At 46.1% G+C, this 27,720-nt stretch overlaps 1 protein-coding gene across 2 annotated transcripts in view; it reads right to left on the reverse strand.

Moving 5' to 3' along the window:
* CHMP2A (charged multivesicular body protein 2A) overlaps window positions 1-27,720 on the reverse strand; it is a 201,347-nt gene that overhangs the window by 123,149 nt on the left and 50,478 nt on the right. For both annotated transcript variants that reach the window (XM_068240246.1, XM_068240247.1), the window contains exon 3: window positions 17,601-17,780. In XM_068240246.1, coding sequence (XP_068096347.1) covers window positions 17,601-17,780 — 180 coding nt within the window. The remainder of the gene's footprint in view (window positions 1-17,600; window positions 17,781-27,720) is intronic.

Here is a 27,720-nt window from a genome sequence, read left to right on the forward strand (position 1 = left end):
TGCAGCGGTTGCTACTAGCTATCTCTTCTGATCTGTCTCACTTGGATCGCACTAGCATCTTGCGCTAGTGCTGTGGATCCTGTCTCTTGCTTGTTCCTGTTTTCGTGTGTCTGTCTTGTCTGCTACGAGCGCTTGCTGGAGGCTCGGTGAGGTAACCGTTGAGCAAGCGCTCGTGTCCTCTGTTTCAGGTTTGTCTGTCGATGGTTAGTTAGGCATGCTTGTCTCTATTGTGCTTATCACGTGGAGACCGCGCACGAACGCGTGCACTGTTGCGAATGAGTGCGGTGTTCGCGTTCAGTTAGCATTTGTTATTTTCCGCATCTCCTCATTGTATGATTTGCTGTGCCTTTGCTATCCTCGTATTCTGTTCTGATTTGCCTTGTGTCACTTCTGGCAATCGCCTTTCTTGCGGTTGCGTTTCTGTTTCGTATCTGCAGTTGTGTGTGCGCGGTCGCGGGGTTGCCGACTAGATTGGCGCACACACATACAACCTGTCCCTTTGCTCGTTCTCATTCGCAATCGCTTCTCTTGCGATTGCGTTCTGCGCTTTGTACAATTCCTGTCTGGCATTTGTGGAGGTACAGAGGATTGGTTCCTCTGCACTCCACAACGCCATCTGCCGACAGGAATTTCCCTCTACGGGTGCGTAGCACCTTTTGCTGGGTTCCTGCAATCATACGCTTGTGGAGGATTTCCGCCGTATCAGCGCACGCGTTGTGCGCTGATCACGGAGGAAGTTCCACAATCGTTACAACTCTACAACCTCCTGTCATCAGATCCATAATTATTGTGGAATATTAATCTCTGCAACAACTGATTACTAACATGTTCTTAGTCAATGAGCTCAATTTACAATGTGCTGTTAACCCTGTTCGCTATCGATATGAATACCTATTACTGTACTGTATATTCTTTTTCTGTTAAGAAAACTTTTAATAAATATTAGTAAAACAAAAAAAAATAAAAAAATAAAGTGCCCCTAGCACTAGTGGTAATGTGTACACTAATATAGAGAATTAAAAAAAAAGTTGTTTCAAATCGACAGTATTCCTTTAAAGAGAACCCGAGGCGGGGTTCTAAGAATAAAATCCCCATACAGAGGCTGGGTCTATCTATAGAGCACAGCCTCTGTTGCTATATAGATCACCCCTCAGCCCCCCCTGTGCTCTGTAATCCCCCCATAAAACACAGTCGCGCTGCTGACACGCAGCTTGTCAGAGCGCGCTGTGTTTACCTCTCCTGTCAGTCTCGCCGCTCCCCACCTCCTGCATCGCTCCGGTCCCCGCCCACGTCCCTTCCCTCGCCGCTGATTGGAGGGAAGGGACGCGGGCGGGACTGGGGCGATGCAGGAGGCGGGGGAGGAGCCGAGACTGACAGAGGAGAGGTAAACACAGCCGCACAGCGCGGCTGTGAGTTATGGGGGATTACAGAGCGCAGGGGGGGGAATTAGGAGCGATCTATATAGCCACAGAGGCTGGGCTCTATAGACAGACCCCAGCCTCTGTACGGGGATTTCATTCCCAGAAACCCGCCTCGGGTTCTCTTTAACATGAAGTTAGAAAAGGAAAGAAAACGGCAAACCAAGAATTGCTATATTCACCATTTGATGCCCATTTTCTGGGGTATCTGGGTGTTTGTGCAGAGGCTCTCTGGGTGATCCCCCAACCCAGCACAAGTGCTGTGTGAGCTGCGGGTAGTTGAGGCCTACTATTCAGCAGAAGCCAGGATCTCAATTAGTTGCTGCGGCCTAGCCACGGGTGAAGGTCAGCAAGGAGCAAAGTTTTTTACAGCAAGGCTGGCAGGGTGTAATGTCATACTGTCCCGAGATGAGAGGCCGGAGCAGTGGCAAAGCATCTGGGAGAGGAGAGCCGAAACACGTGAGGAGAGCTGAAGCAAGAATCCATGCTGAGGAGGAGGATCGGTTTACACAGCGTACTCGCATTCTCTGCCGTATCGCTGTGATAAGTTAGAGACCCTCGCCAATTGGTTGTTACAGGATCCTCCCTCCAATAGGAATAAGGCTGATTCCTATTGGAGGGTGGTTCCTGCAGCAACCATTGGACGAGGGTCTCTAACTATCACAGCGCTAATGCACAGAACGCGAGTACACGGTGTAAACCTATGACATAGTATGACACAATCTCCGATCCTTCTCCTCCCCGACACTTCCACGGGCCACAAAAGTCACGGGCCTTAGGTTGGCACAGCTGTACTAGATCATTAATAAATAAATTGAAAAGCACTGGACTGAACCCTGTGGGAACCCACTGCTAACAGTCATGAGAGGTGCCAAATAACATATAATGAGCACCATATGGGACTCGTGGCAGCCTCTGAAGCAGTTATATTAAGCAGTTACAAGACTCCCTTATATGGTTTAAGGTGGCAGTTGGTTGCATGCGACCGTCTCCTTCCAGAAATTTCTGCCAGGTGTCCTACCTGGTTGAAATATGATAACTGATTGGTCCTAACCGGTAGGATTTGGTTTTGGCAGCCAATCAGTTGTCACTCACCTGTATATAAGTAGAGCTGTCAGAGGCTAATAGTGGTCAGTCCAAAGCCGCTGACAACGAACTCACCACCCTCCCTCCCTATTCGTCGTGGTCAATTATTGGTCAGTATGTGAACAGCTAAGGGTTGTGTTATGTATATTTATTAATTAGTTGTCATCTGGACAATGGTGGTTAGATGCTTGTTATTTTATTGTGGTAAGTTTATTTACTTAAATAAAGTTATTTAGTGAACCCACCATTTTTTATTACCTTTAGCTACCTTTTTATTTTTCCAATAAATTTGGCCACGGCCTGTAAAAGCCAGGATTGGAGTCCAGTGTTTTATTTGCTATAACTGGTGATTTTAAAGAGTGATGCCAACAGTCCCATCCATTTTGAATATGATTCATTTACCACAACTCAATGTTTTCTGTCTATTAGCCAGTTCTACAGGATATAGGATTTTTACAAGATTAGGTGGAAAACTTAAAGAGGAACTTCAGTGAAAATAATGTAATAAAAAAGTGCTTCATTTTTACAATAATTATGTATAAATGATTTAGTCAGGGTCTGCCCATTGTAAAATCTTTTACATACCTGAATTACATTCTGAAATTTATCACATGGTGACATTTTTACTGCTGGAAGGTGATGTAGCTGCTGCTTGCTTTTTTGGCATTTGGAAACAGCTGTTAACAGCCATTTCCCACAATGCAACAAGGTTCACAGACAGGAAACTGGCAGGAGTACCATGGTCCTCAGGAGTTTCTTGTGGGAGGGGTTTCACCACAATATCAGCCATACAGAGCCCCCTGATGATCAGTTTGTGTAAAGGAATAGATTTATCATGTAAAAGGGGGTATCAGCTACTGATTGGGATGAAGTTCAATTCTTGGCCAGGGTTTCTCTTTAAACACTTAAGGACTGCAGTCATAAAACCCCTTAAAGTGAACCTCCGGACTAAAGGTCAGTTTAGACTTACCTGGTAAAGATGTTTCTAAACATCTCAGTGTACGGCAGGAAAAGGAGAGACTCCAGGCTCCTCCTCCAAGCGAAACACAATTGACAAGAAGTTTAAAAGGCCTCCACCCCCTGCTACCCTCAGTATATAGACAAGAAATCCGGCCAATGAGACACCCAAACATGACCCAGACTCCTGTCTACAGCTCAATCCACACCAAAACAGTGCAAAAAAGAGTCAGGAAGAAAGGATAGAAGGCAGCATAGAGGGAGGGATGTAGTATGCCGTACACTGAGATGTTTAGAAACATCTTTACCAGGTAAGTCTAAACTGACCTTTCTCTAACCATCTCAGTGTACGGCAGGAAAAGGAGAGATAGGCAAGTAACCCCCTACTCACATGAGGGAGGGACTGCTGCCTGAAGCACCTTTCGACCAAAATGTTGGCCCTGACTGAAGAAGAGTCCCATCTAAAATGCATATCTGGACCAATCAGTCTTTGGTTCTCCCAAAAAGCTTATCGCTTCAATTCTCTGTAGATTGAAGATTGAAAATAATGCAAGGCTGACAAGCCCATGCGAATGAACGCAAGGCTGACAAGCCCATGCGAATGACCGCAAGGCTGACAAGCCCATGCGAATGACCGCAAGGCTGACAAGCCCATGCGAATGACCGCAAGGCTGACAAGCCCATGCGAATGACCGCAAGGCTGACAAGCCCATGCGAATGACCGCAAGGCTGACAAGCCCATGCGAATGACCGCAAGGCTGACAAGCCCATGCGAATGACCGCAAGGCTGACAAGCCCATGCGAATGACCGCAAGGCTGACAAGCCCATGCGAATGACCGCAAGGCTGACAAGCCCATGCGAATGACCGCAAGGCTAACAAGCCCATGCGAATGACCGCAAGGCTGACAAGCCCATGCGAATGACCGCAAGGCTAACAAGCCCATGCGAATGACCGCAAGGCTAAAAAGCCCATGCGAATGACCGCAAGGCTAAAAAGCCCATGCGAATGAACGCAAGGCTAACAAGCCCATGCGAATGAACGCAAGGCTAACAAGCCCATGCGAATGAACGCAAGGCTAACAAGCCCATGCGAATGAACGCAAGGCTAACAAGCCCATGCGAATGAACGCAAGGCTAACAAGCCCATGCGAATGAACGCAAGGCTAACAAGCCCATGCGAATGAACGCAAGGCTAACAAGCCCATGCGAATGAACGCAAGGCTAACAAGCCCATGCGAATGAACGCAAGGCTAACAAGCCCATGCGAATGAACGCAAGGCTAACAAGCCCATGCGAATGAACGCAAGGCTAACAAGCCCATGCGAATGAACGCCAGGCTAACAAGCCCATGCGAATGAACGCCAGGCTAACAAGCCCATGCGAATGAACGCCAGGCTAACAAGCCCATGCGAATGAACGCCAGGCTAACAAGCCCATGCGAATGAACGCCAGGCTAACAAGCCCATGCGAATGAACGCCAGGCTAACAAGCCCATGCGAATGAACGCCAGGCTAACAAGCCCATGCGAATGAACGCCAGGCTAACAAGCCCATGCGAATGAACGCCAGGCTAACAAGCCCATGCGAATGAACGCCAGGCTAACAAGCCCATGCGAATGAACGCCAGGCTAACAAGCCCATGCGAAGGAACGCAAGGCTAACAAGCCTATGCGAAGGAACGCAAGGCTAACAAGCCTATGCGAAGGAACGCAAGGCTACCAGGCCTATGCAAATGAAAGCAAAGCTATCAAGCGTCTGCAAATGAAAGCAAAGCTATCAAGCGTCTGCAAATGAAAGCAAAGCTATCAAGCGTCTGCAAATGAAAGCAAAGCTATTAAGCGTCTGCAAATGAAAGCAAAGCTATCAAGCGTCTGCAAATGAAAGCAAAGCTATCAAGCGTCTGCAAAATGAAAGCAAAGCTATCAAGCGTCTGCAAAATGAAAGCAAAGCTATCAAGCGTCTGCAAAATGAAAGCAAAGCTATCAAGCGTCTGCAAAATGAAAGCAAAGCTATCAAGCGTCTGCAAAATGAAAGCAAAGCTATCAAGCGTCTGCAAAATGAAAGCAAAGCTATCAAGCGTCTGCAAAATGAAAGCAAAGCTATCAAGCGTCTGCAAAATGAAAGCAAAGCTATCAAGCGTCTGCAAAATGAAAGCAAAGCTATCAAGCGTCTGCAAAATGAAAGCAAAGCTATCAAGCGTCTGCAAATGAAAGCAAAGCTGACAAGCATATGCAAATAAATGCAAGGCTTAACAAGCTTTTGCAAAAGAAGTCAAGTCTTGCGAGCCTATGCACATGAAAGCAAGGTTAACAAGCATATGCAAATAAATGCTAATGAATGTAAATGAATGCAAGGCTGAAAATCTTCTGTAAATTGAAGCAAAGCTATCATGCATATGTAAATAAAAGCAAAGCTGACAAGTATATGCAAATAAATGCAAGGCTTAACACGCCTCTGCAAAAGAAATCAAGTCTTGCAAGCCTATGCAAAATGAAAGCAAGGCTAACAAGCATATGCAAATAAAATCAAGGTTAACAAGTCTCAGCAAATAAATGCAGGGCTAACCAGCCTAAGCAAATTATAATCTGCACACAAATGCAAATCAGGGGACCACCTGAAATTATTCAGAGATTTGTTGGGTGAAAGTTTCTATACCCCTAATTCTGCCAATCAACTTTATTCCTGTGCAGGCTTGACCAGCTACATTGTTATAATCCCGGGGAAGCCTATTGTTGCAATGGCAACATTCCACCTTCATTCAGTCCTGCATCTATTGCTTGCTTGTTTGGACAAGGGAAGAAATAGCACAAAACATACAAGGGAAACCACTCTAATCTCAGCCATGTGAATGCATTTCCCCAGCAAATAATTATCAGTCCCCACAGCTAGCATGTAACAATCCTATGCAAATGCTAGACCTGAAAATTACTTCGGTAAACTCACAGGAATAGGATCAGGGGTAAGGGCTTTTAGCAATCGCTGAGCCCCATCTGGAGAAAAGAGAAACTTAGGGATTCTAATCTTTGTACTGTCCCCTCAGATTCTCCCCCCAAGCAAATACATGGTGAACGCTACATCACCGTGTTGTCTGCCGACAGAGGATCCGCCATGACTTGCAACAGCAACCGCTCAGCCGGCGTCTCTGTCTCCTCCATTATACTGGAGTGATCCGGAAGTACCACATCCTTAAGCTTCTGCTGTGATCACTTCCTACGGCTGCTGGAGGACGGCGTTGTCCATATACAAAAATCGGTACTTATCCGTTAGCCGGGCGCATCCGGCAGGTGGCGCTAATTACTATTCCCCCTCCAGGCCGACATGGATAGTAGGGAAAGATGTAACTCTGGTGGAGTTTTGTCGCCACCTAGAGGATGCGCCCGGCTAACGGATAAGTACCCAAAAATCTTGGCGCCGTCTCCCCCTTGTCAGATGCCACTGTGCACCCGCGTGCACTCACCGCTCAAACTGCCCACCTGGCCGAGCTAAGCGAGATCATCTGCGACCCTTCAGGCGCGTACATTTGAATACGGCGCTGGTAGACTTGGGCGCAGGATCCAGCTGTTAAATGGCTGGTCCTGCTTCTGCACAAGTCCGGGGCGTTTTAATTACTATTCCCCCTCCAGGCCGACATGGATAGTGGGGGAATGAAATAATTCGGCTTCCAGCGATTGCTGGAGGCCGAATTATTGTGTTTTTTAAACAACTTCGGCTCCGTCTTCTGACGGAGCCGACCTTCCTCACTGAGCGCCGCTATAGACTGATTCCTATTACAGTCTATGGCGGCGCTGGCTGCGCCCAAAGCTAGCAGCGCTGAAAAGCACTGCTCCGCTTCAGGCTACCGAAGGGGGGGGGGGGGGAGATTCCCAGCGTCATAACACACACAGACATGATGACCACCTGGGAACAGAAGCACTATGTCTAACTATTGCAGGCAGGATAAACTTCCCAACGCCTGATCACAGGCCAGGATGGGATCTTATCCTAAACAAACTGCTCTGCATAGCTACACAAAGTCGCCAAATAGATAAATAAACTACAGCTGTCAACTGTGTCCTCAGCAGGCCGGAAACACAAGATACTGAGGGTAGCAGGTGGTGGGGGCCTTTTAAACTTCTTGTCAATTGTGTTTCCCTTGGAGGAGGAGCCTGGAGTCTCTCCTTTTCCTGCCGTACACTGAGATGGTTAGAGAAAAATCGACTCAGCAGCACTGAAAAGGCTTGGTGTTTCTTTAACAGTTTCACAGCATCAGAACTTTGTTTCTCTTATACAAGCCTCATTTTTAGCTGCACAGAAGAAAACTGCCCGGGCTTTTTTCCCCTGATGCTGTGCAAAGCATAATGGGATTTCTAAATTTTGTTCTCGTTCTGCTGTTTTGGTGCAATTTTCTTTTTTTTACATTTTGAATTTGACATTTGAAGCCTAGCGTGTGCAGCTGGGAGGGGTAATCAGGGCACAGGACAGTTGGAACTGTGTCTCCTGCTCCTTGTCACCTCCTTTCAACCAAAAAGATGGCTGCCCCTATGACAAAGATGGCAGCCCCCATGAATCACAAACATTTGCCTGTTCTTTTAAAACAGGGTGGGTAAGAGATTATATTACCTATCTATTCTAATTAACATAACTAATGTAACTTGATGACAGTATGTTTGTTTAGGCTGAAGTTCCCCTTTAAGGACCAGAGCCTTTTTTTCCATTCAGACCACTGCAGCTTTAACGGTTTATTGCTCGCTCATACAACCTACCACCTAAATGAATTTTACCTCCTTTTCTTGTCACTAATACAGCTTTCTTTTGGTGCTATTTGATTGCTGCTGCGATTTTTACTTTTTATTACCGTATATACTCGCAAGCAAGCCGAATTTTTGACCCCCCCAAAAGTGGGCCAAAAGTTGGGGGGTCGGCTTGCTTGCGAGTCATGTAGGTCCGTTGGCTCCCCCCCCCCATTAGCTTACCCGGCGGCTTTCCATATTCCTCCCTCCGTCTCCTGCACAGGCTTGTAAATAATTCACAGCAGCTCGCCCCACGACGGCTGCTGTGTGATGACGGAGGAAGCTGTAGGCAGAGCGGTTCCCATAGCAACGGCGATACACATCGCCCGTACAGGAAGCCGCTCTGCCTACAGCTTCCTCCGACATCACACAGCAGCCGCCGTGGGGCAAGCTGCTGTGAATTATTTACAAGCCCGTGCAGGAGATGTAGGGAGTAATATGGGAAGCCGCCGGGTAAGCTAATAGCACCGGCGCCCGCTGGTGGGGGTGTGTGTGTGTGGGGGGGGGGGGGGGGAGTGAACACTATCTACCTATACTGAGCACTATACTAGCTATACTGGGCACTATCTACTTATACTGGGGCACTATACTAGTTATACTGGGGCACTATACTAGTTATACTGGAGCACTATACTAGCTATACTGCGGCACTATACTAGCTATACTGGGGCGCTATACTAGCTATACTGGGGCACTATACTGTGGCACTTTACTAGCTATACTGTGGCACTTTACTAGCTATACTGAGCACTATACTAGCTATACTGAGCACTATACTAGGGCACTATACTAACTATACTGGGCACTATACTAGCCATACTGAGCACTATACTAGCCATACTGAGCACTATACTAGCTATACTGGGCACTACCTACCCATACTGGACACTATACTAGCTATACTGGGACACACTGGAGGGAATCACACGGCCAGCATTTCCTACCCCCGGCTTACATGAGGGTCAATAATTTTTTCCTGTTTTTTTCAGTTAAAAGTTGGGGGGTCGGCTTATATGCGGGTCGGCTTGCTTTAGAGTATATACGGTATATTCATCAAAAAAGACATGAATTTTGTCCAAAAAAATTGACTTTTTTTACTTTCTGTGCTGACATTTTTCAAATAAAGTAAAATTTCCTATACATTTGAGCGTGAAAGTTATTCTGCTACGTCTTTGATAAAAAAAACAAAAAAAAAAAAAAACATTCAGTGTATATTTATTGGTTTGGGTAAAAGTTATAGCGTTTACTAACTATGGTGCTAAAAGTGAATTTTCCCATTTTGAAGCATCTCCGACTTTTCTGAGCACCTGTCATGTTTCATGAGGTGCTAAAATTCCAGGATAGTATAAATACCCCCCCAAATGACCCCATTTTGGAAAGAAGACATCCCAAAGTATTCACTGAGAGGCATGGTGAGTTCATAGAAGATCTTATTTTTTGTCACAAGTTAGCGGAAAATGACACTTTGTGACAAAAAAAAAAGGAAAAAAAAAAAAAAAGTTTCCATTTCTTCTAACTTGCGACAAAAAAAAAAAAAAAGGAAATCTGCCACGGACTCACTATGCACCTCTCTGAATCCCTTGAAGTGTCTACTTTCCAAAATGGGGTCATTTGTGGGGTGTTTACTGTCCTGGCATTTTGGGGGGTGCTAAATTGTAAGCACCCCTGCAAAGCCTAAAGGTGCTCATTGGACTTAGGGCCCCTTAGCGCAGTTAGGCTGCAAAAAAGAGCCACGCGTGGTATTGCCGTACTCAGGAGAAGTAGTATAATGTGTTTTGGGGTGCATTTTTACACATACCCATGCTGGGTGGGAGAAATCTCTCTGTAAATGACAATTTTTTTATTTATTTTTTTTTACACACAATTGTCCATTTACAGAGATATTTTTCCCACTCAGCATGGGTATGTGTAAAAATACACCCCAAAACACATTATACTACTTCTCCTGAGTACGGCGATAACACTTGTGTGGCACTTTTTTTGCACCCTAACTGCGCCAAGGGGCCCAAAGTCCAATGAGTACCTTTAGGATTTCACAGGTCATTTTGCGACATTTGGTTTCAAGACTACTCCTCACGGTTTAGGGCCCCTAAAATGCCAGGGCAGTATAGGAACCCCACAAATGACCCCATTTTAGAAAGAAGACACCCCAAGGTATTCCGTTAGGAGTATGGTGAGTTCATAGAAGATTTTATTTTTTGTCACAAGTAAGCGGAAATTGATTTTAATTGTTTTTTTTCACAAAGTGTCATTTTCCGCTAACTTGTGGTGTATTTTTACATATACCCATGCTGGGTGGGAGAAATATTGTCTAAATGACAATTTTTTGATTTTATTTACACACAATTGTCCATTTACAGAGAGATTTCTCCCACCCAGCATGGGTATGTGTAAAAATACACCCCAAAACATATTATACTACTTCTCCTGAGTACGGCGATACAACATGTGTGACACTTTTTTGCAGCCTAGGTGCGCTAAAGGGCCCAACGTCCTATTCACAGGTCATTTTGAGGCATTTGTTTTCTAGACTACTCCTCACGGTTTAGGGTCCCTAAAATGCCAGGGCAGTATAGGAACGCCACAAGTGACCCCATTTTAGAAAGAAGACACCCCAAGGTATTCCATTGGGTGTATGGTGAGTTCATGGAAGATCTTATTTTTTGTCACAAGTTAGTGAAAAATGAAACTGTAAAAAACAATAAAAATCAATTTCCGCTAACTTTTGACAAAAAAATTAAATCTTCTATATACGCTTCATACACCTAACAGAATACCTTGGGGTGTCTTTTCTAAAAAGGGGTCACTTGTGGAGTTCCTATACTGCCCTGGCACTTTGCGGGCCCAAAACCGTGAGCAGTCTGGAAACCAAATGTCTCAAAATGACTGTTCAGGGGTATAAGCATCTGCAAATTTTGATGGCAGGTGGTCTATGAGGGGGCGAATTTTGTGGAACCGGTAGCAGGGTGGCCTCTTACATGACAGGTTGTATTGGGCCTGATCTGATGGATAGGAGTGCTGGGGGGGGGGGGGATGACAGGAGGTGATTGATGGGTGTCTCAGGGGGTGGTTAGAGGGGAAAATATATGCAATCAATGCACTGGGGACGTGATCGGAAGGGGGTTCTGAGGGGGATCTGAGGGTTTGGCCGAGTGATCAGGAGCCCACACGGGGCAAATTAGGGCCTGATTTGATGGGTAGGTGTGTTAGGGGGTGACAGGTGGCGACAGGAGGTGATTAATGGGTGTCAAGGTGTGATTAGTGGGGGGAATAGATGTAAGCAATGCACTGGCGAGGTGATCAGGGCTGGGGTCTGAGGGCGTTCTGAGGGTGTGGGCGGGTGATTGGGTGCCCACAAGGGGCAGATAGGGGTCTAATCTGATGGGTAGCAGTGACAGGGGGTGATTGATGGGTAATTAGTGGGTGTTTAGAGGAGAGAACAGATTTAAACAGTGCACTTGGGAGGTGATCTGACGTCGGGTCTGCAGGCGATCAAATGGTGTGAGTGGGTGATCAGATTGCCCGCAAGGAGCAGGTTAGGGGCTGATTGATGGGTGGCAGTGACAGGGGGTAATTGATGGGTGATTGACAGGTGGTCAGGGGGGATAGATGCATACAGTACACGGGGGGGGGGGGGGTGATCAGGAGTCCCCAGGGGGCAGTTTAGGGACTAAAAAAAAATAGCGTTGACAGATCGTGACAGGGAGTGATTGATGGGTGATTAGGGGGGTGATTGGGTGCAAACAGTGGTCTGGGGGGTGGGCGGGGGGGTTTAGGGGTGCTGTGGGCGATCAGGGGGCAGATCAGTGTGTTTGGGTGCAGACTAGGGTGGCTGCAGCCTGCCCTGGTGGTCTTTCGGACACTGGGACCACCAGGGCAGGAGGCAGCCTGTATAATACACTTTGTAAACATTACAAAGCGTATTATACGCTTCCTAAGCGGAGATCGTCGGGTTAACAACCAGCCGGTGCTTCCGATTGGCCGGCAGGTTGTTGTCGCGGGTGGGCGCAGCCTATTGCCGGCGGATGCGCGCGCATCTTAGCGTGTGATCCCCGGCAAAACAGTGCCCCAGGACCCGCCGCCATTCTGTATTACGTGGTCCTGGGGCTGCCACTTTGCCGCTGCCAATATGCAGTAGGCGGTCGGCAAGTGGTTAATTGCAGAAGACAGAGCTAAATCAGAAATTTGAAATGCTTGCTTTGCTTCTGCCTTTACCAAGGTGATGCTCTTAGCAACCAAGCTTTAGCTCATAATATGGTGCTGGGTTGTTCCCACTCTACCTCAATTCAGCATGAATTGCCTAATACTAAGTACACTAGATACAATTTTCTGTAAGATTTACCTGCCAGATCGATTATTGCCAACATGTCAGATCTTAATTTTGATCGATTTTCCAATCGATTTCTATTCACTTCTATGGAAATCAATCGGAAAATCAATTGAAATTAAGATCGGACTTGTTGCAAAAATCTGGCAGGTAAATCTAAATTGTATTGTGTGTATCTAGCATAACAAAGGAATGTGTGCAGGCACAATTAACCAGCTGAGCGGTCTGGACGAGCTCAGCTCGTCCAACACCGCCAGAGGCTGCCGCTCAGGCCCTGCTGGGCCGATTTTAATGAAATAAAAAGCAGCACACGCAGCCGGCACTTTGCCAGCCGCGTGTGCTGCCTGATCACCGCTGCAGCGCGGCGATCCGCCGCATGCAGCGGCGAAAGAGGGTCCCCCCAGCCGCCCGAGCCCAGCGTAGCCGGAACAAACAGTTCCGGCCAGCGCTAAGGGCTGGATCGGAGGCGGCTGACGTCAGGACGTCGGCTGACGTCCATGACGTCACTCCGCTCGTCGCCATGGCGACGAGGTAAGCGAAACACGGAAGGCCGCTTATTGCGGCCTTCCGTGTTACTTCTGGCCGCTGGAGGCGATCGGAAGAACGCCTCCGGAGCGCCCTCTAGTGGGCTTTCATGCAGCCAACTTTCAGTTGGCTGCATGAAATAGTTTTTTTTTTATTAAAAAAAAACCCTCCCGCAGCCACCCTGGCGATTTAATCAGAACGCCAGGGTGGTTAAATAAGATTAAGATAGATAGATAGATAAGGCACCTGGCCCAGATGGCATCCACCCCCGGGTATTAAATTGAATTCAGTTATCAATAAGCCTATTTATCTTATTTTCTGTGATTCTTTTTCAAGTGGGTCAGTTCCTTATGACTGGCGTACAGATGATGTTTTTCCCAGAACCAGGAAACACCTGCGAGCTTAACCACTTTACCCCCGCCCGTACGAATTTCTCCGTCCCTTTTTCCATCCTTTAACCCCCAGGGACGGAGAAATCCGTACTTTCTGCGCTCCCGTCGCTGCCCGCACTCCCGCTCGCTCTAGCGCGCATTCCCGCGGGTAAACACGCCGCCGGCCGCTCGCCTGGAGATCAATGAACGGGAAAATCCATTCCCGTTCGCTGATCTAAGCCCCGCAATGATCCGCTGCTTTTCCGCTAAGCAGCGCGATCATTGTGGAAAAAAAAAAAGAAAAACCTTACCCAGCATCCTACTACTTCCTCCAAGCGTCCGGAAGGACGCTTGGAGGTCGCATTAACCCTCCTGGCGGTATATTAAAAACCGCCAGGGGGCAGCGCAGCCGTTTTTTGGATTTATTTTTTTTTTTTTTAAATCATGTAGCGAGCCGAGGGCTCGCTACATGATAGCCGCTGCTCAGCGGCATCCCCCCAGCCCCGTCGATCGCCTCCGGTGATAGGCGATCAGAAAATCCCGTTCAAAGAACGGGATTTCCTGGAGGGCTTCCCCCGTCGCCATGGCGACGGGGCGGGATGACGGCACCGACGTCATGACGTCTAAGGGAGTCCCGATCCACCCCTTGCCGCTGCCTGGCGCTGATAGGCCAGGCAGCGCAGGGTTCTTAGGGGGGGGGGCTGTGTTGCGACGCGGATAGCGGCGATCGAGCGCGGGGCGACGGCGATCGAAGTGCTGACGCAGCTAGCAAATTGCTAGCTTCGTTCAGCGAAAAAAAAATTATTCAAATCGGCCCAGCAGGGCCTGAGAAAACCTCCTGCGCGGCTTACCCCGAACTACGTTCGGGGTTACCGCCAGGAAGGTTAAACAAAAAGTTACTGGTGCCATCTTGTGGCCAAATAGTAAAACTACACCCTAAACATTTTTCACATACAAATGAATTAGTTATACACAAAAAATTAACTCACTACCTCCCACACTGCCCATTTTTTTTTATTTTTTTTTGGTAATAATTTTTTTTTTAAAATTTACAATTAAAAAAAATACATAAATAGTTACCTTAGGGACTGAACTTTTTAAATATTTATGTCAGGAGGGTACAACACTGTTACTTTATAAACTATGGGCTTGTAATTAGGGATGGACGCTAAACTGAAAATAATGCACCTTTATTTCCAAATAAAATATTGGCGCCAAACATTGTGATAGGGACATAATTTAAACTGTTTCATAACTGGGACAAAAGGGCAAATACATTTCATGGGTTTTAATTACAGTAGCATGCATTATTTAAAAACTATAATGGCCGAAAACTAAAAAAAAATAATTATTTTTTTCCCACATTTTTCCTATTTTCCCATTAAAACACATTTAGAATAAAATAATTATTGGCATAATGTCCCACCTAAAGAAAGCCTAATTGGTGGCGGAAAAAAACAAGATATAGTTCATTTCATTGTGATAAGTAATGATAAAGTTATAGACAAATGAATGGAAGGAGCGCTGAAAGGTAAAAATTGCTCTGGTGGTCAGGGGGTAAAACCCTTCAGTGGTGAAGTGGTTAACATCACTTGTATGTTAATTGTTTGAACGTATACTAAAGGTTCGTATACACGTCCGATAAAGATCGTTCGTTACGAACGATTCGTGACGTTTACACGATATTCAAATTAGACGGAAAAGATCGTTCGTAATGAACGATTGTGTACACACGTGAACGATATAAGTATAAAGTACTGAACGACGAACGATTAAAAAATGCGTGCGCAAACGGAAGTGACGTTATGACAGGCAATACGAACATGCGTTATCGGACGATCTTTGTACACACTGCAACGATTGAACGATTATCTTTCGAAAAAATACGCCGGGTTGGATCGGTCCGATTGAACGATAACGATCGTTATCGTTCACAAAAACGATCGTTCACACTTTTTGAACGCACGATTATCGTTCCGATTGTCGTTATCGTTCGTTTTTGAACGATCGTTATCGTACTGTGTACTCAGCTTAAGGGATGCTATACATAATTACATAGTTACTTGGGTTGAAAAAAGACATACGTCCATTGAGTTCAACCAGAGAACAAAGTACAACACCAGACTGTTCCCTCACATATCCCTGTTGATCCAGAGGAAGGCGAAAAACCCTTAGGCCACATACAGACATCAGACCATAGTCTTTGGAAAATGAAAGATCACAGACCAATCTTACCACCCTTCCTGTAGTATAAGAGCCATACTCTACACAGTCTTTTCTATTGAGCTGAACTCCACATCAGGAAAAAATCTTGGCAAGATGCTGCACACACAGATGCTGTACAGACGCAAAAGATCAGTATCTGCAAAAGATCTGTTCCTGCCAAAAATCCATTCCTGCAAATTGCAATGATAGTCTATGAGATCTGCAGATCATCATACACACATGATTTAACTGACATTCATCTGCAGATCAGATCCACCAGGATGGATTTTCAGATCTGCAGATCTGCAGATGAATGTCAGTTAAATCATGTGTGTATGATGATCTGCAGATCTCATAGACTATCATTGCAATTTGCAGGAATGGATTTTTGGCAGGAACAGATCTTTTGCAGATACTGATCTTTTGTGTCTGTACAGCATCCGTGTGTGCAGCATCTTGCAAAGATTTTTTTTTCTGATGGGGAGTTCAGCTCCATAGAATAGACTGTGAAGGTACGGCTCTTATACTACAGGAAGGGTGGTAAGATTGGTCTGTGATCTTTCATTTTCCAAAGACTATGGTCTGATGTCTGTATGTGGCCTTACAAGGCATGATCCAATTAGCCCCAAAAGGGAAAAAAATCCTTCCCGACTCCAGATGACAATCAGATAAAATCCCTGGATCAACATCATTGGGCATTCCTAGTAATTGTAGCCATGGATGTCTTTCAACGCAAGGAAAGCATCTAAGCCCCCTTTAAATGCAGGTACAGAATTTGCATAACTACTTCCTGTGGCAATGCATTCCACATCCTAATCACTCTTACTGTAAAGAACCCTTACCTAAATAAATGGCTAAAACGTTTTTCCTCCATGCGCAGATCATGTCCTCTAGTCCTTTGAGGAGGCCTAGGGACAAAAAGCTCATCCGCCAAGCTATTATATTGCCCTCTGACGTATTTATACGTTAATTAGATCCCCTCTAAGGCGTCTTTTGTCTAGACTAAATAAACCCAGTTTATCTAACCTTTCTTGGTAATTGAGACCTTCCATCCCACGTTATCAGTTTTGTTGCTAGTCTCTGCACCTGCTCTAAAACTGCGATATCTTTCCTGTAATGTAGTGCCCAGAACTGAATTCCATATTCCAGATGTGGCCTTACTAGAGAGTTAAACAGGGGCAATATTATGCTAGCATCTCAAGTTTTTATTTCCCTTTTAATGCATCCCAACATTTTGTTAGCTTTAGCTGCAGCGGCTTGGCATTGAGTACGATTATTTAACCTGTTGTCGATGAGTACTCCGAAGTCCTTCTCCAAGTTTGATGTCCCTAACTGTAACCCATTAATTTTGTATGGTGCTAGACCAATGGTACAAAATTATGCAGCACAGAAAAATCTTATTTATAGTGTGTGCTGTTTTAAAAACAGGGTATCTCCTACCTTGGGTGTAAGCTGTTCGTCATGTGGCAGGAAACTTCTGAAGAATTTCCTGAACATTAATCCCAGTTACCCAGTGTGCCAAGTTTAAAAATCTTGCGATTAATTGCCTGTTTTATGCTCCACCCACTTTTCCAGAATTTGTAACCTCGGTCACCAAGTGAGCAACTGTGCCAAGTTTGGGGACTGTGGCTTTATTACTGTGAGAATGGCAGCCCTTTACATTTTTCCATTGACCTGAATAGGTGAAATCTGATTGGCTGCTTGTGGTTTCGCCCAGATGTGCTAGGGGGGTGCAAGACCCCCAGAATATATCTTCCCAGGTAGTAAGGGATCTGTATAAAAAGTTTCATTGAAATTGGTCAAGGCATTTTTGAGTAATCGCAACACACACACACACACACAATTTTTTATATATAGATTACATTTGAAAAGTTCAGATTAAAAATATGCAAATGGCGAGTGCATGTGATCACAATGGAAAGAGCCAGATGGACTGTCTTACCTGTCTGTTCATAGTAGCCATGGCTTTTGTTACGCCTTTCATTGCCTGAGCCATGGAGTTATTAGACTTCAGAGTTTGTATCTTTAGGGATACCGCCTGGATGTTGGCCCGCATCACTATGAACTTCTTAACATAACGCCTAGTACGAACCAAATCCTTGGCCATGATTTTAACAGCATCCTGAAGAGAAAGGAGAATGAAAATCCTATTAAACTTGAATGCAGATTGAAATTAAGAGTTAATTAAATGGTTGCTTACTTTATGCCATCATGCAATCCTAATGCTTAGTTACAGTGTTGAGAGAATGTAGTAACTATGTTAATGTCACTTTCTGCAGTGACAGTGTGAAAAAGTACATCTGTCATGAGAAAGGCTGTTACTGCTGACCTCTAAACAAAATACTACATTTCAGGATGTATTCTCTCACTATGGCCAATTAAAAAAAAATATATAGATTCTTCTAACAAAAGGCACATTATCAACAAAATGCCTTTTCAGCACCAAGCCTTAAAAGAAAAAAAGTACTGTACTCAAATGCAGATGTAACAAGCCAACTAGGCACATTGCTAGAGGGAAAGGTTTGGAGCCCCAGAGTTACATAGTGAACTGCACTTCTCAACTCCTCCTGCCGGTCGAAGTCCGGACCCATCTTCTGTAGCAGGCTTGTACCTGGTAATGCCTGAAAATCAGATGCTAGAGCTCTTTCATCTGATTCTCAGACACTAAAGGGAGAAGCACCAGCTACACAAGATGGGTCTGGACTAGGCTGAACGATTTTCGTTTTTTAAACTGAAATCGTGATTGGGGCAAGGCGATTTTGAGATCGTCAAAGCTGAAGTTTTGCTGCACTCTTCCCGCACCGCCGCTGGTACCTGCGCTACTCCCGGCTCCCTCCACAAATTCCCGACCCCCTCGTCGCTGATGCGAAGTGGAAGACAGCGTTGCCCAGTAACGACGCCCGCCAGGAAGTGATGTGATGTCACTTCCTGTTAAATGCACCACTGTTACTAAGCGAACACCTATTGCCTCTTTACAGCGGCTTACCGCATTGCAATGCGGCGAGAAGGATCGGGACTTTCTGGTGGAGGGGGCATCTGCCTATATACACTAAAGGGGGATGTGACTATATACACTAAAGCTGTGTGTGTGTGTGGGGGGGAGGGGATCTGCCTATATAGACTAAAAGGGGATCTGTCTATATACACTAAAGGGATCTTGATAGCTAACCTTAACTGAGACACCTATACTGGCTAACCTGTACTGCGACACCTACAGGTTAGCCAGTAATAGGTGTCACAATACAGGTTAGCAATACAGGGGCACCTACAGGTTAGCCAGTATAGGTGTCTCAGTTCAGGTTAGCTATCCAGATCCCCCAATACAGGTTAGCCAGTAATAGGTGTCGCAGTACAGGTTAGCCAGTATAGATGTCTCAGTTCAGGTTAGCTATCCAGACCCCCTTTAGTGTATATAGACAGATCCCCTTTTAGTCTATATAGGCAGATGCGTACATTTGAATACGGCGCTGGTAGACTTGGGCGCAGGATCCAGCTGTTAAATGGCTGGTCCTGCTTCTGCACAAGTCCGGGGCGTTTTAATTACTATTCCCCCTCCAGGCCGACATGGATAGTGGGGGAATGAAATAATTCGGCTTCCAGCGATTGCTGGAGGCCGAATTATTGTGTTTTTTAAGCAACTTCGGCTCCGTCTTCTGACGGAGCCGACCTTCCTCACTGAGCGCCGCTATAGACTGATTCCCATTACAGTCTATGGCGGCGCTGGCTGCGCCCAAATCTAGCAGCGCTGAAAAGCACTGCTCCGCTTTTAGTCTATATAGGCAGATCCCCTCCCACACATACACAGCTTTGGTGTATATAGTCAGATCCCCCTTTAGTGTATATAGTCAGATCCCCCCTTTAGTGTATATAGGCTTACCTATACTGGGGCACCTATAGCTAACTAACCTTTACTGGGGCACCTATAGCTGGCTAAACTATACTGGGGGCACCTATACTTGGCTAAGTATACTGCTACCTATACTGTGGGCACTCATACTCACCATAGGTGTGCTGATCCATCGTTGTGTATTGAAAATCATGAATCAAATCAAAATCGCAATTTTTGTTAGAAATCGGGCAATTTAATATTTTCCTAAAAACATTCATGCCTAGTCTGAACTATAGACCACTAGACTATCAGGGTATACTTTGGGGTTTGAGTGGGCACTAGAAAGCCAGGGAATAGTACAAGATTATGGGGGACCACTAGATGACCAGTAAATTCTGTGGGGTTATCAGGGAACCACTAGGGGACCAAAGAATATCATGGGGGGCCCACTAGCTGACCAGGGAATACTATAAGATTATGGAGGTCTACAGGATGACCAGGGAATACTATGGGGGAGGGGGGCACCAAAGATGACCAGGGAATATTATGGAGTTATGGGTGGGATCCCTAGACAATCGAGGAATGCCACTGGGGGTTTAGGGGGGGGGGCACTAGACTACCAGGGAATGCTGTTGGGGGGTTAGGGGACCATTGTATAAACCGGGACTGAAGAATCCCTTGATTTATTGTCTGTGTTTGATAAAAAAATGTAATAAAACTGAAATTAAAAATAAAAAAAAAATCGCAATAAACATACATACATACATAGTATGTAGATAAAAACAAAACAAAAAAATACTGTGCGAGGATGAGGGGACTACTAGACTAAGAAGGAATATGGTATGGGCATGGGGGCACTAGGCCCTCAGGGGATACTGTGGGGGGGAATGGGGGGAGACGGCCAGACACCTGGCATCAGGCCATCCAGCAAAGCACAGATGCCAGGCCAGCCCAGCCTAGTATGCAACCAGGTAACTCTGCCTAGTTATGTTTAGGGATCACTGCCTCTCTTTTTTGGGAGGGGGTTATTTTGTATTTAAGGGGAGGGGCTTCATCAAACGTTTGGCTGGGAAGGCCTACTTACATCGCTGCTAATTTTGGCAGACACTAGGCTAATATCAGTAAAGGCAGCTGTCACAGGACCCCTGATGGCCAGAACGCAAATTACCTTCCAATCGGTTTAAGCACACAGACCATGCAAGCTGTGGTCGCAGGCAGTGCGCAGAAACCGCTGGAATTTGGGCAGCAGACCGACTGGAAGGGAGCCTGCGAGTTACGGTAATTACAAATTACACACTATTTCAGGGTATAATTGCCACCACCTCTGTTACCATGGGACAGAGGAGCCCACTGACTGGCTACGTCTAGACCTGAAAAATAAAACCGGTTAAACACACTCTATTCTGTCTAGCTAGCGACAATAGTAGCGTCTCTTCAGAAGCCTGGGTTCAGTTTCAGTGTGGCTGAATAATAGGGTAGCTGGACAAACAACTGACGATAGTGTCGGTTTATTGAAATGCAATATAAATAATTAATATATACAGAAAATTATTAAAATCAACAATTATAGAAACAATAGCCAGTATGAAAATAAAAAAAGGGAGAAAATACTTAGTTCGTGGAAAGATGTCCTTTCTGGGAAAATCATAAGGTTCTTGGTTTCAGTGCAGTTCAGTTCAGTTCAGTTAGGAGCAAAGTTCAGACAAGATGGCCACCACTGTTCCTCAAAGTGGCAGCAGGCTCCCATGAAGGTGGAATGTGGAGGAATGAGGGAGGAGTCCCTCGCAGACACTTTTGAACAATGTACATCTTTGGGTGGAGTCTCAGGTCCAGCCAAGGGGCTGGACAGGGGCGGTTACGCTCCTGGGTTGGTTTCCCATGCCCACCAAATATGACATTTGTCATATCTCGGCTTACGCTTTCCGCACACACATGATCATCACGGATTCATATTCCTCAGAATATGCCAGTTCATATGATACCAAACTTGGGCATGTTTGCATGCCCGGTTACAAAACAGTGGAATCCCTCAAGTTCTGGTTATGCCAGTGGCCCCAATTTAATATCAAAATACTCACAAGATCCGGACCAACAGAATGAGATAACTTTCACATTTCTCTCCTGGAAGGTATTCCTTACACATGCTCAAAATCATAAACTCCATGCTTTCCTATTCTGGCTGAATGGCTCCGGACAGTCTGTGGGAAGCAGTTCTTTGAATAGGCTCACCATTTGGTGAGCCTATTGACATCTATCTAAGGTAATTAAAAGTAAACACTAGCCTCTTGGATACAAGCATTGTTCCTGTTCATTAGCAAATCAAAAGACACCCTACACCTAAGTTACTGCTAGTTCTCTGCTGAGAGAAAGAGAGCCCAGATCGACTGCAGCTAGCCCCTACACAACCAATCCAGATTCTATCGATCTTAATCGCAATCGATGCAGAAAATCGATTGTGATCGCATCTTTTTCACGGGCGGTTCAAGGGCGCCGTCAGCGGCCATGCAACCATCCGTGACAGCAGCCACTAAAAATAACCTCTGCTAAAATCTAGTGTGTGTACAGCAACCCTGATATGTCAGCAAGAGATCTGGCATGGGTGGTACAAAGATGAAAAAGAACTAGTAGCCTTTGGTTGCTGACTGTGATTGGCTACTATCGGGTGCCCAACTCACTACCTTGGTGCCGTATAGCCACAATTTGAATACATGGCTGCTGAGACAGGCCCGAATGAACGGCTTCACTTTTTAGTTCTATTGCACTTGCTAGATGCTGAAATTGTACTTTTAAATAGGAAAAAAAAAAAAAAAAAAAAAAAAAAGAAGAGTGTTGAATCAGGGCCTATCTGTGGAAAATTAGTAGATCTGATGTTTCTAATAATACTTGTTCCAGATGAGAGACTCAAATGGTACTACAGCCAGAGGAGAAGCATTACAACTTGGCAGGACAATGGCAGCTTATTCGTTGCTCTTAGGATTTCAGTACCTTAAAGCAGGGGTCCCCAACTACCGGGCCGCGGCCCACTGCCGGTCCATTGGCAGTTTCCAGCTGGGCCACGGCGGGTCTGTCCTCTCGCTCCTCCCCCCCTCCCCCCCCCCCCCCCGGCGGCCGCCGCTCCTGTTACCTGAGCGAGCGGCCGCTTCCGGATTCCCCCAGGCGCCTCTCTCCTTCATGGAGCATCTCCGATAACAGCAGCGCGTCTTGCAGCTGCTGTAAGGAGGGAAGAAAGCGGGGCAGCGGTTGCCATGGTAGCTGCGTAGCATATCGCCGCTACAGGAAGCCGCTGCCCCGCCTCCTTCCCTCCTCCGCAAGACGCGCTGCTGTTATCGGAGATAATGCATGAAGGAGAGCGGTGCCTGGGGGAATCCGGAAGCGGCCGCTGGCTCATAAGGTAACAGGAGCGGCGGCCGCGGGGGCATCACCTAGCCATACTAGGGCACTATACTAGCCATACTGGGGCACTATACTAGCCATACTGGGGCACTATACTGGGGCACTATACTAGCTATACTGGTCACTATACTAGCTATACTGGGGCACTATACTGGAGTAACTATACTAGCCATACTGGGGCAACTAAACTCCCCCCCCCCCCCCTATAACCCGCTGCGCACAACACTGTCCACTAGGTCGCGCACCCCCCACATCCCATCCCCCCCAGGACAAAAATTTGGTCAGAAAGCGGTCCCCGGGCCGGAAAAGGTTGGGGACCCCTGCCTTAAAGAGGACCTCCGGAGTGAAAATGAAAATCCAGCAGCCTGCAAATAAAGTCCCTGCATCACCCGACTGCCAGCGCCTGGCCCCGCCTCCTTTCTCCATAGAGAAAATACAGTAAATAGCTTGGCGTTTTTCTCCGGGGAGAGGAGGCGGGGCAAGGCGCCGGAAGTCGGGTGATGCACGGACTTCATTGCGGGACAACACTTTGCGGGTAAATATAACTTTCCTTTACTTGCAGGCTGCCAGATTTTAATTTTCACTCTGGAGGTCCTCTTTAAAGTCAATTTCCAATTAATTATATCAAATAAATGGATTTAAAGGAAAGCTTAAAGTGAACCTCCAGACTAAAAATCGACTCAGCAGCACTGAAAAGGCTTGGTGTTTCTTTAACAGTTTCACAGCTTCAGAACTTTTTTTTCTCTTATACAAGCCTCATTTTTAGCTGCACAGAAGAAAACTGCCCGGGCTTTTTTCCCCTGATGCTGTGCAAAGCATGATGGGATTTCTGATTTTGTTGTTCTCATTCTGCTGTTTTGGTGCAATTTTTTTTTTTTTACATTTTGAATTTGACATTTGAAGCCTAGCGTGTGCAGCTGGGAGGGGTAATCAGGACACAGGACAACTGGAACTGTGTCTCCTGCTCCTGGTCACCTCCTTTCAAGATGGCAGCCCCCATGAATCACAAACATTTGCCTTTTCTTTTAAAACAGGGTGGGTAAGAGATTATATTACCTATCTATTCTAATTAACATAACTAATGTAACTTGACGATCGTATGTTTGTTTAGGCTGAAGTTCCCCTTTAAGTCCAATTAAAAAAATTAGTTAAACTTACCTGGGGCTTCTTGCAGCCTCCTGGAGTCATCCTGTACCCGCAATGATGGTCAGAGTCCCTCCGGTGGGCAGCGGTGACACCCCCCCCCCCCCCCCCCAATTGTTGGCTGGCAACGTGCCTCCCCACTGCGCTCCCGCAGCTGGGAGTGTTCTGCGCATGTATGCGGACATCACACAGAGCACTCCCTGCCGCAAGAGCACAATCAGGCTGCGCATGGCTCGGGACTGCACCGCAGCTGCCGACTGGCCAGCTTTGCGGGGATCAGCGCTGCTTGCCAGAAGGAGTCGGATCGGCATTGTGGGCAAAGGAAGACTCCAGGGGGCTACAAGAGCATAAGAGACGAATCACCGCCGGGAGACTTGGGCGCAGGATACAGCCGGTATGGCTTATCCTGCTTCTGCACAAGTTCCCGGCGACGTTAACCACTTGCCGACCGCACATAGCCAATAGACCTGGCTACCTATGTTGGGGGTACCTATTTTGGGGGAACTGCTGTCAGATTATCTGCATTTTTGTAGAACTGCTGTTATGTATTTTGGGGAACAGCTGCCAGATTATGTGTATGTTAGGGGAACGGCTGCTGCCAGATTATGTGTATTTTGGGGAACTGCTGCCAGATTGTGTATGTTTGGGGGACCACTGCTGCTAGATTATATGTATTTTGGGTGTTACGTGTATTTTGGGTGATCCGCTGCCAGGTTTCGCGTATTTTGGGGAATTGCTTCCAAATTATGTGTATGTTGGGGGAACTGCTGCTGCCACATTGTCTATTTTGGGGGAACCACTGCCATATTATCTGTATTTTGGAGGAACTTCTACCAGATTATGTGTCTTCTTGGTGAAATGCTGTCAGATTACATCTATTTTTGGGGGATACACTACGGCAGAGCTCAAAATTCCCCGGAAGACCTTTTACGTCACTGCTAAGGTCATGTATATTTGGCCCCACCCATGACCATGCCCACGCTACGCTTGATCACGCCCATTTTTTGGCATACCGCGCTATGTGCGGCACAGGGGTTTTCCAGTCCACTCACCTCTTTACCCAGGACTAGACCCCTGATTAGCACTCATCAGGCAATGTCTATGGGCAACTGACTGCACTCAGACCAAAGGGGGCTGAATAATTATGCACACCCCACTTTGCCGTTATTTATTTGTAAAAAATGTTTGGAAACATGTATGATTTTCATTCCACTTCTCACGTGTACACCACTTTGTATTGGTCTTTCACATGGAATTCCAATAAAATCGATTCATGTTTGTGGCAGTAATATGACAAAATGTGGATAGTAACTTCAAGGGGGCCGAATACTTTTGCAAACCACTGTTAGGGCTGGAACCCACAGGAGCGCTTTTGGCAGCGTTTTGGCAGCACTGCGATACGCTAGCAGTTTGCCAAAACGCTGGGCTAATGTTAATGGATGGGGCAACTTCCACAGGAGCGTTTGCGTTTCTCAGAAACGCAAACGCAGGACGTGCAGCATTTTGGGAGCGTTAGCGCTTCAATGTAAAGTATTGAACCGCTAGCGGAAACGCTCAGCAAAACCTAAACTGAGCGGTTTTGCTAGCGTTTTGCGGTTCAGCACACTAACAAAATGAAAAATAATTCACAGGACCAATCAGGATAAAAACGCAAAACGCAAAACGCTAGGCACCCGCTGGGGAAAAAAATACAATGTTGCAAAACACGACCAAAAACGCGCATGAATCCGCTTGCAAACCGCTCAGACAAAACGCTAGCGGTTGCGTTTTGCGTTTGCGGCTTTCAGTGGGTTCCAGGCCTAAGACTGGAACAGACTTGTAGCATTCCACATTCTGGCAGCAGCTAGGCATTTATTTTCTAACTTGAAGTCCATAGAGATACCTCATATACAGCAAATGAAAAAAAAAAAAGCTGTTAGACTGAGAAACAATCATGCGTGTGCCATATATCAATATGACTCCCTTTGGCAAACAAATACTGGCACAACTCATTTGACAGCATCACATGTACAGATATCTTCTATATTTGACCTTCTAATCAAAGAAGTACACAGGTTATATTTCTGTTGTTCTGTTCCTTTATTGAACAATTTTTCTTTTTTTAAACTTTGTGCAGTTGTCCCTGTATTGGTTAGCATGGTAATTACTTTATCGATACTTGTTGGCTTAGTCAGATGTGGCGATTTTGTCTTAAACCAGGTTTCACAAGATCACGGTTAGTTACAAAGTTGGTCCATAGTCACAATATTGATTTACAATGTATTGATTTTTTCTGTTCTAATTATATGATTGATATACCTACAGTAATGCTGTAATGTGTAATTTTCTTTAAAAATTTTATAAAAATTCTTAGTTTGAAGAAGAAAAAAATAAAACCATAATCAGCCGATTTATAAATATAATAGATGCCATAAATATGCAAATGAATAAATACTGCTTATGCATAAGCAGTATGGTTTAATTTATATTTACAGCATCTATAATATTTATACATCAACTAATTATTATTTACTAGTGACCTTAGCCCAAAACGGGCTAGGTCTGTCAGAAATCCGCCGTACGCCGCCCCGTCCTCCTCCGGCTCTCGGCACTGTCTCTGCGTCTTGTCCCTGCACACGCTAAAAAGCACTGACACAAGTACAGACGCAGGGACACTTGCCTATTATTAGGTAGGATGGTTGTATGCATAATCAGTATTTATTAATTTCAATATTTATGGCATATATAATATTTATAAATTGGATGATAATTTATGGTTTTAGGATATCAAATATCCATGTACTTTCTTTACTATTTATCAGATGGTATAGGATTTATCTATCAATAGATAGACCTACCGTATTTTCCGCCATATAAGACGCACTTTTTCTCCCCCAAAAATGGGGAGAAAAAGTCCCTGCATCTTATACGGCAAAGGCTGGGAATCCCCGACTTATGGACACCCGCCGACACGAACCACTGACCCGCCGTCATCGGGGTGTCCCTGCCTTGCCTGTGTGTCTGCGTTCCCCCTTGCCCCCGCTTGTCTATTCCCCCCTCCTGTGTCGCTGGGTCCCCCCCATGTAAGAAGCGGCAGAAGCTTGCCTCCTCCATCTTGCCCGCGGCGATTGAAGACATCCGGCTCCTGTGTGCGGCTTCCTCTAGTGCCGGCTTGTAATGACGCGTAATTGTTGACGCGTCATTACAAGCCGGCACTAGAGGAAGCCGCACACAGGAGCCGGATGTCTTCAATCGCCGCGGGCAAGATGGAGGAGGTAAGCTTCTGCCGCTTCTTACATGGGGGGGGGACCCCGGCGACACAGGAGGGGGGAAAGACAAGCGGGGGGCGTGGGGACACCTCACAGCGGGACACAGAATGGAGGAGGACACTTGGGGGAGACAGGCTGACACTTGGGGGAGACAGGCTGACACTTGGGGGAGACAGGCGGACAGTTAGGGGGAGACAGGCGGACAGTTAGGGGGAGACAGGCGGACAGTTAGGGGGAGACAGGCGGACACATGGGGAGAAAGCAGGAAACCCCACGTACAAGACGCCTCCTGAAATATGGACGCACCAGGTTTAGTTTATATTTTTTCCCCTGGTTTTTGCTCTCTAAACCTAGGTGCGCCTTATATGGCGCGAAATACGGTAATTAATCCATAGTACAATCAAAATACTATTGCAATTGATATGATATAGTGCTGCTTCCTATTTATT

This window comes from Hyperolius riggenbachi, chromosome 6 (genome assembly GCF_040937935.1).
Source record: "Hyperolius riggenbachi isolate aHypRig1 chromosome 6, aHypRig1.pri, whole genome shotgun sequence".
Classification (NCBI taxonomy): Eukaryota; Metazoa; Chordata; class Amphibia; order Anura; family Hyperoliidae; genus Hyperolius; species Hyperolius riggenbachi.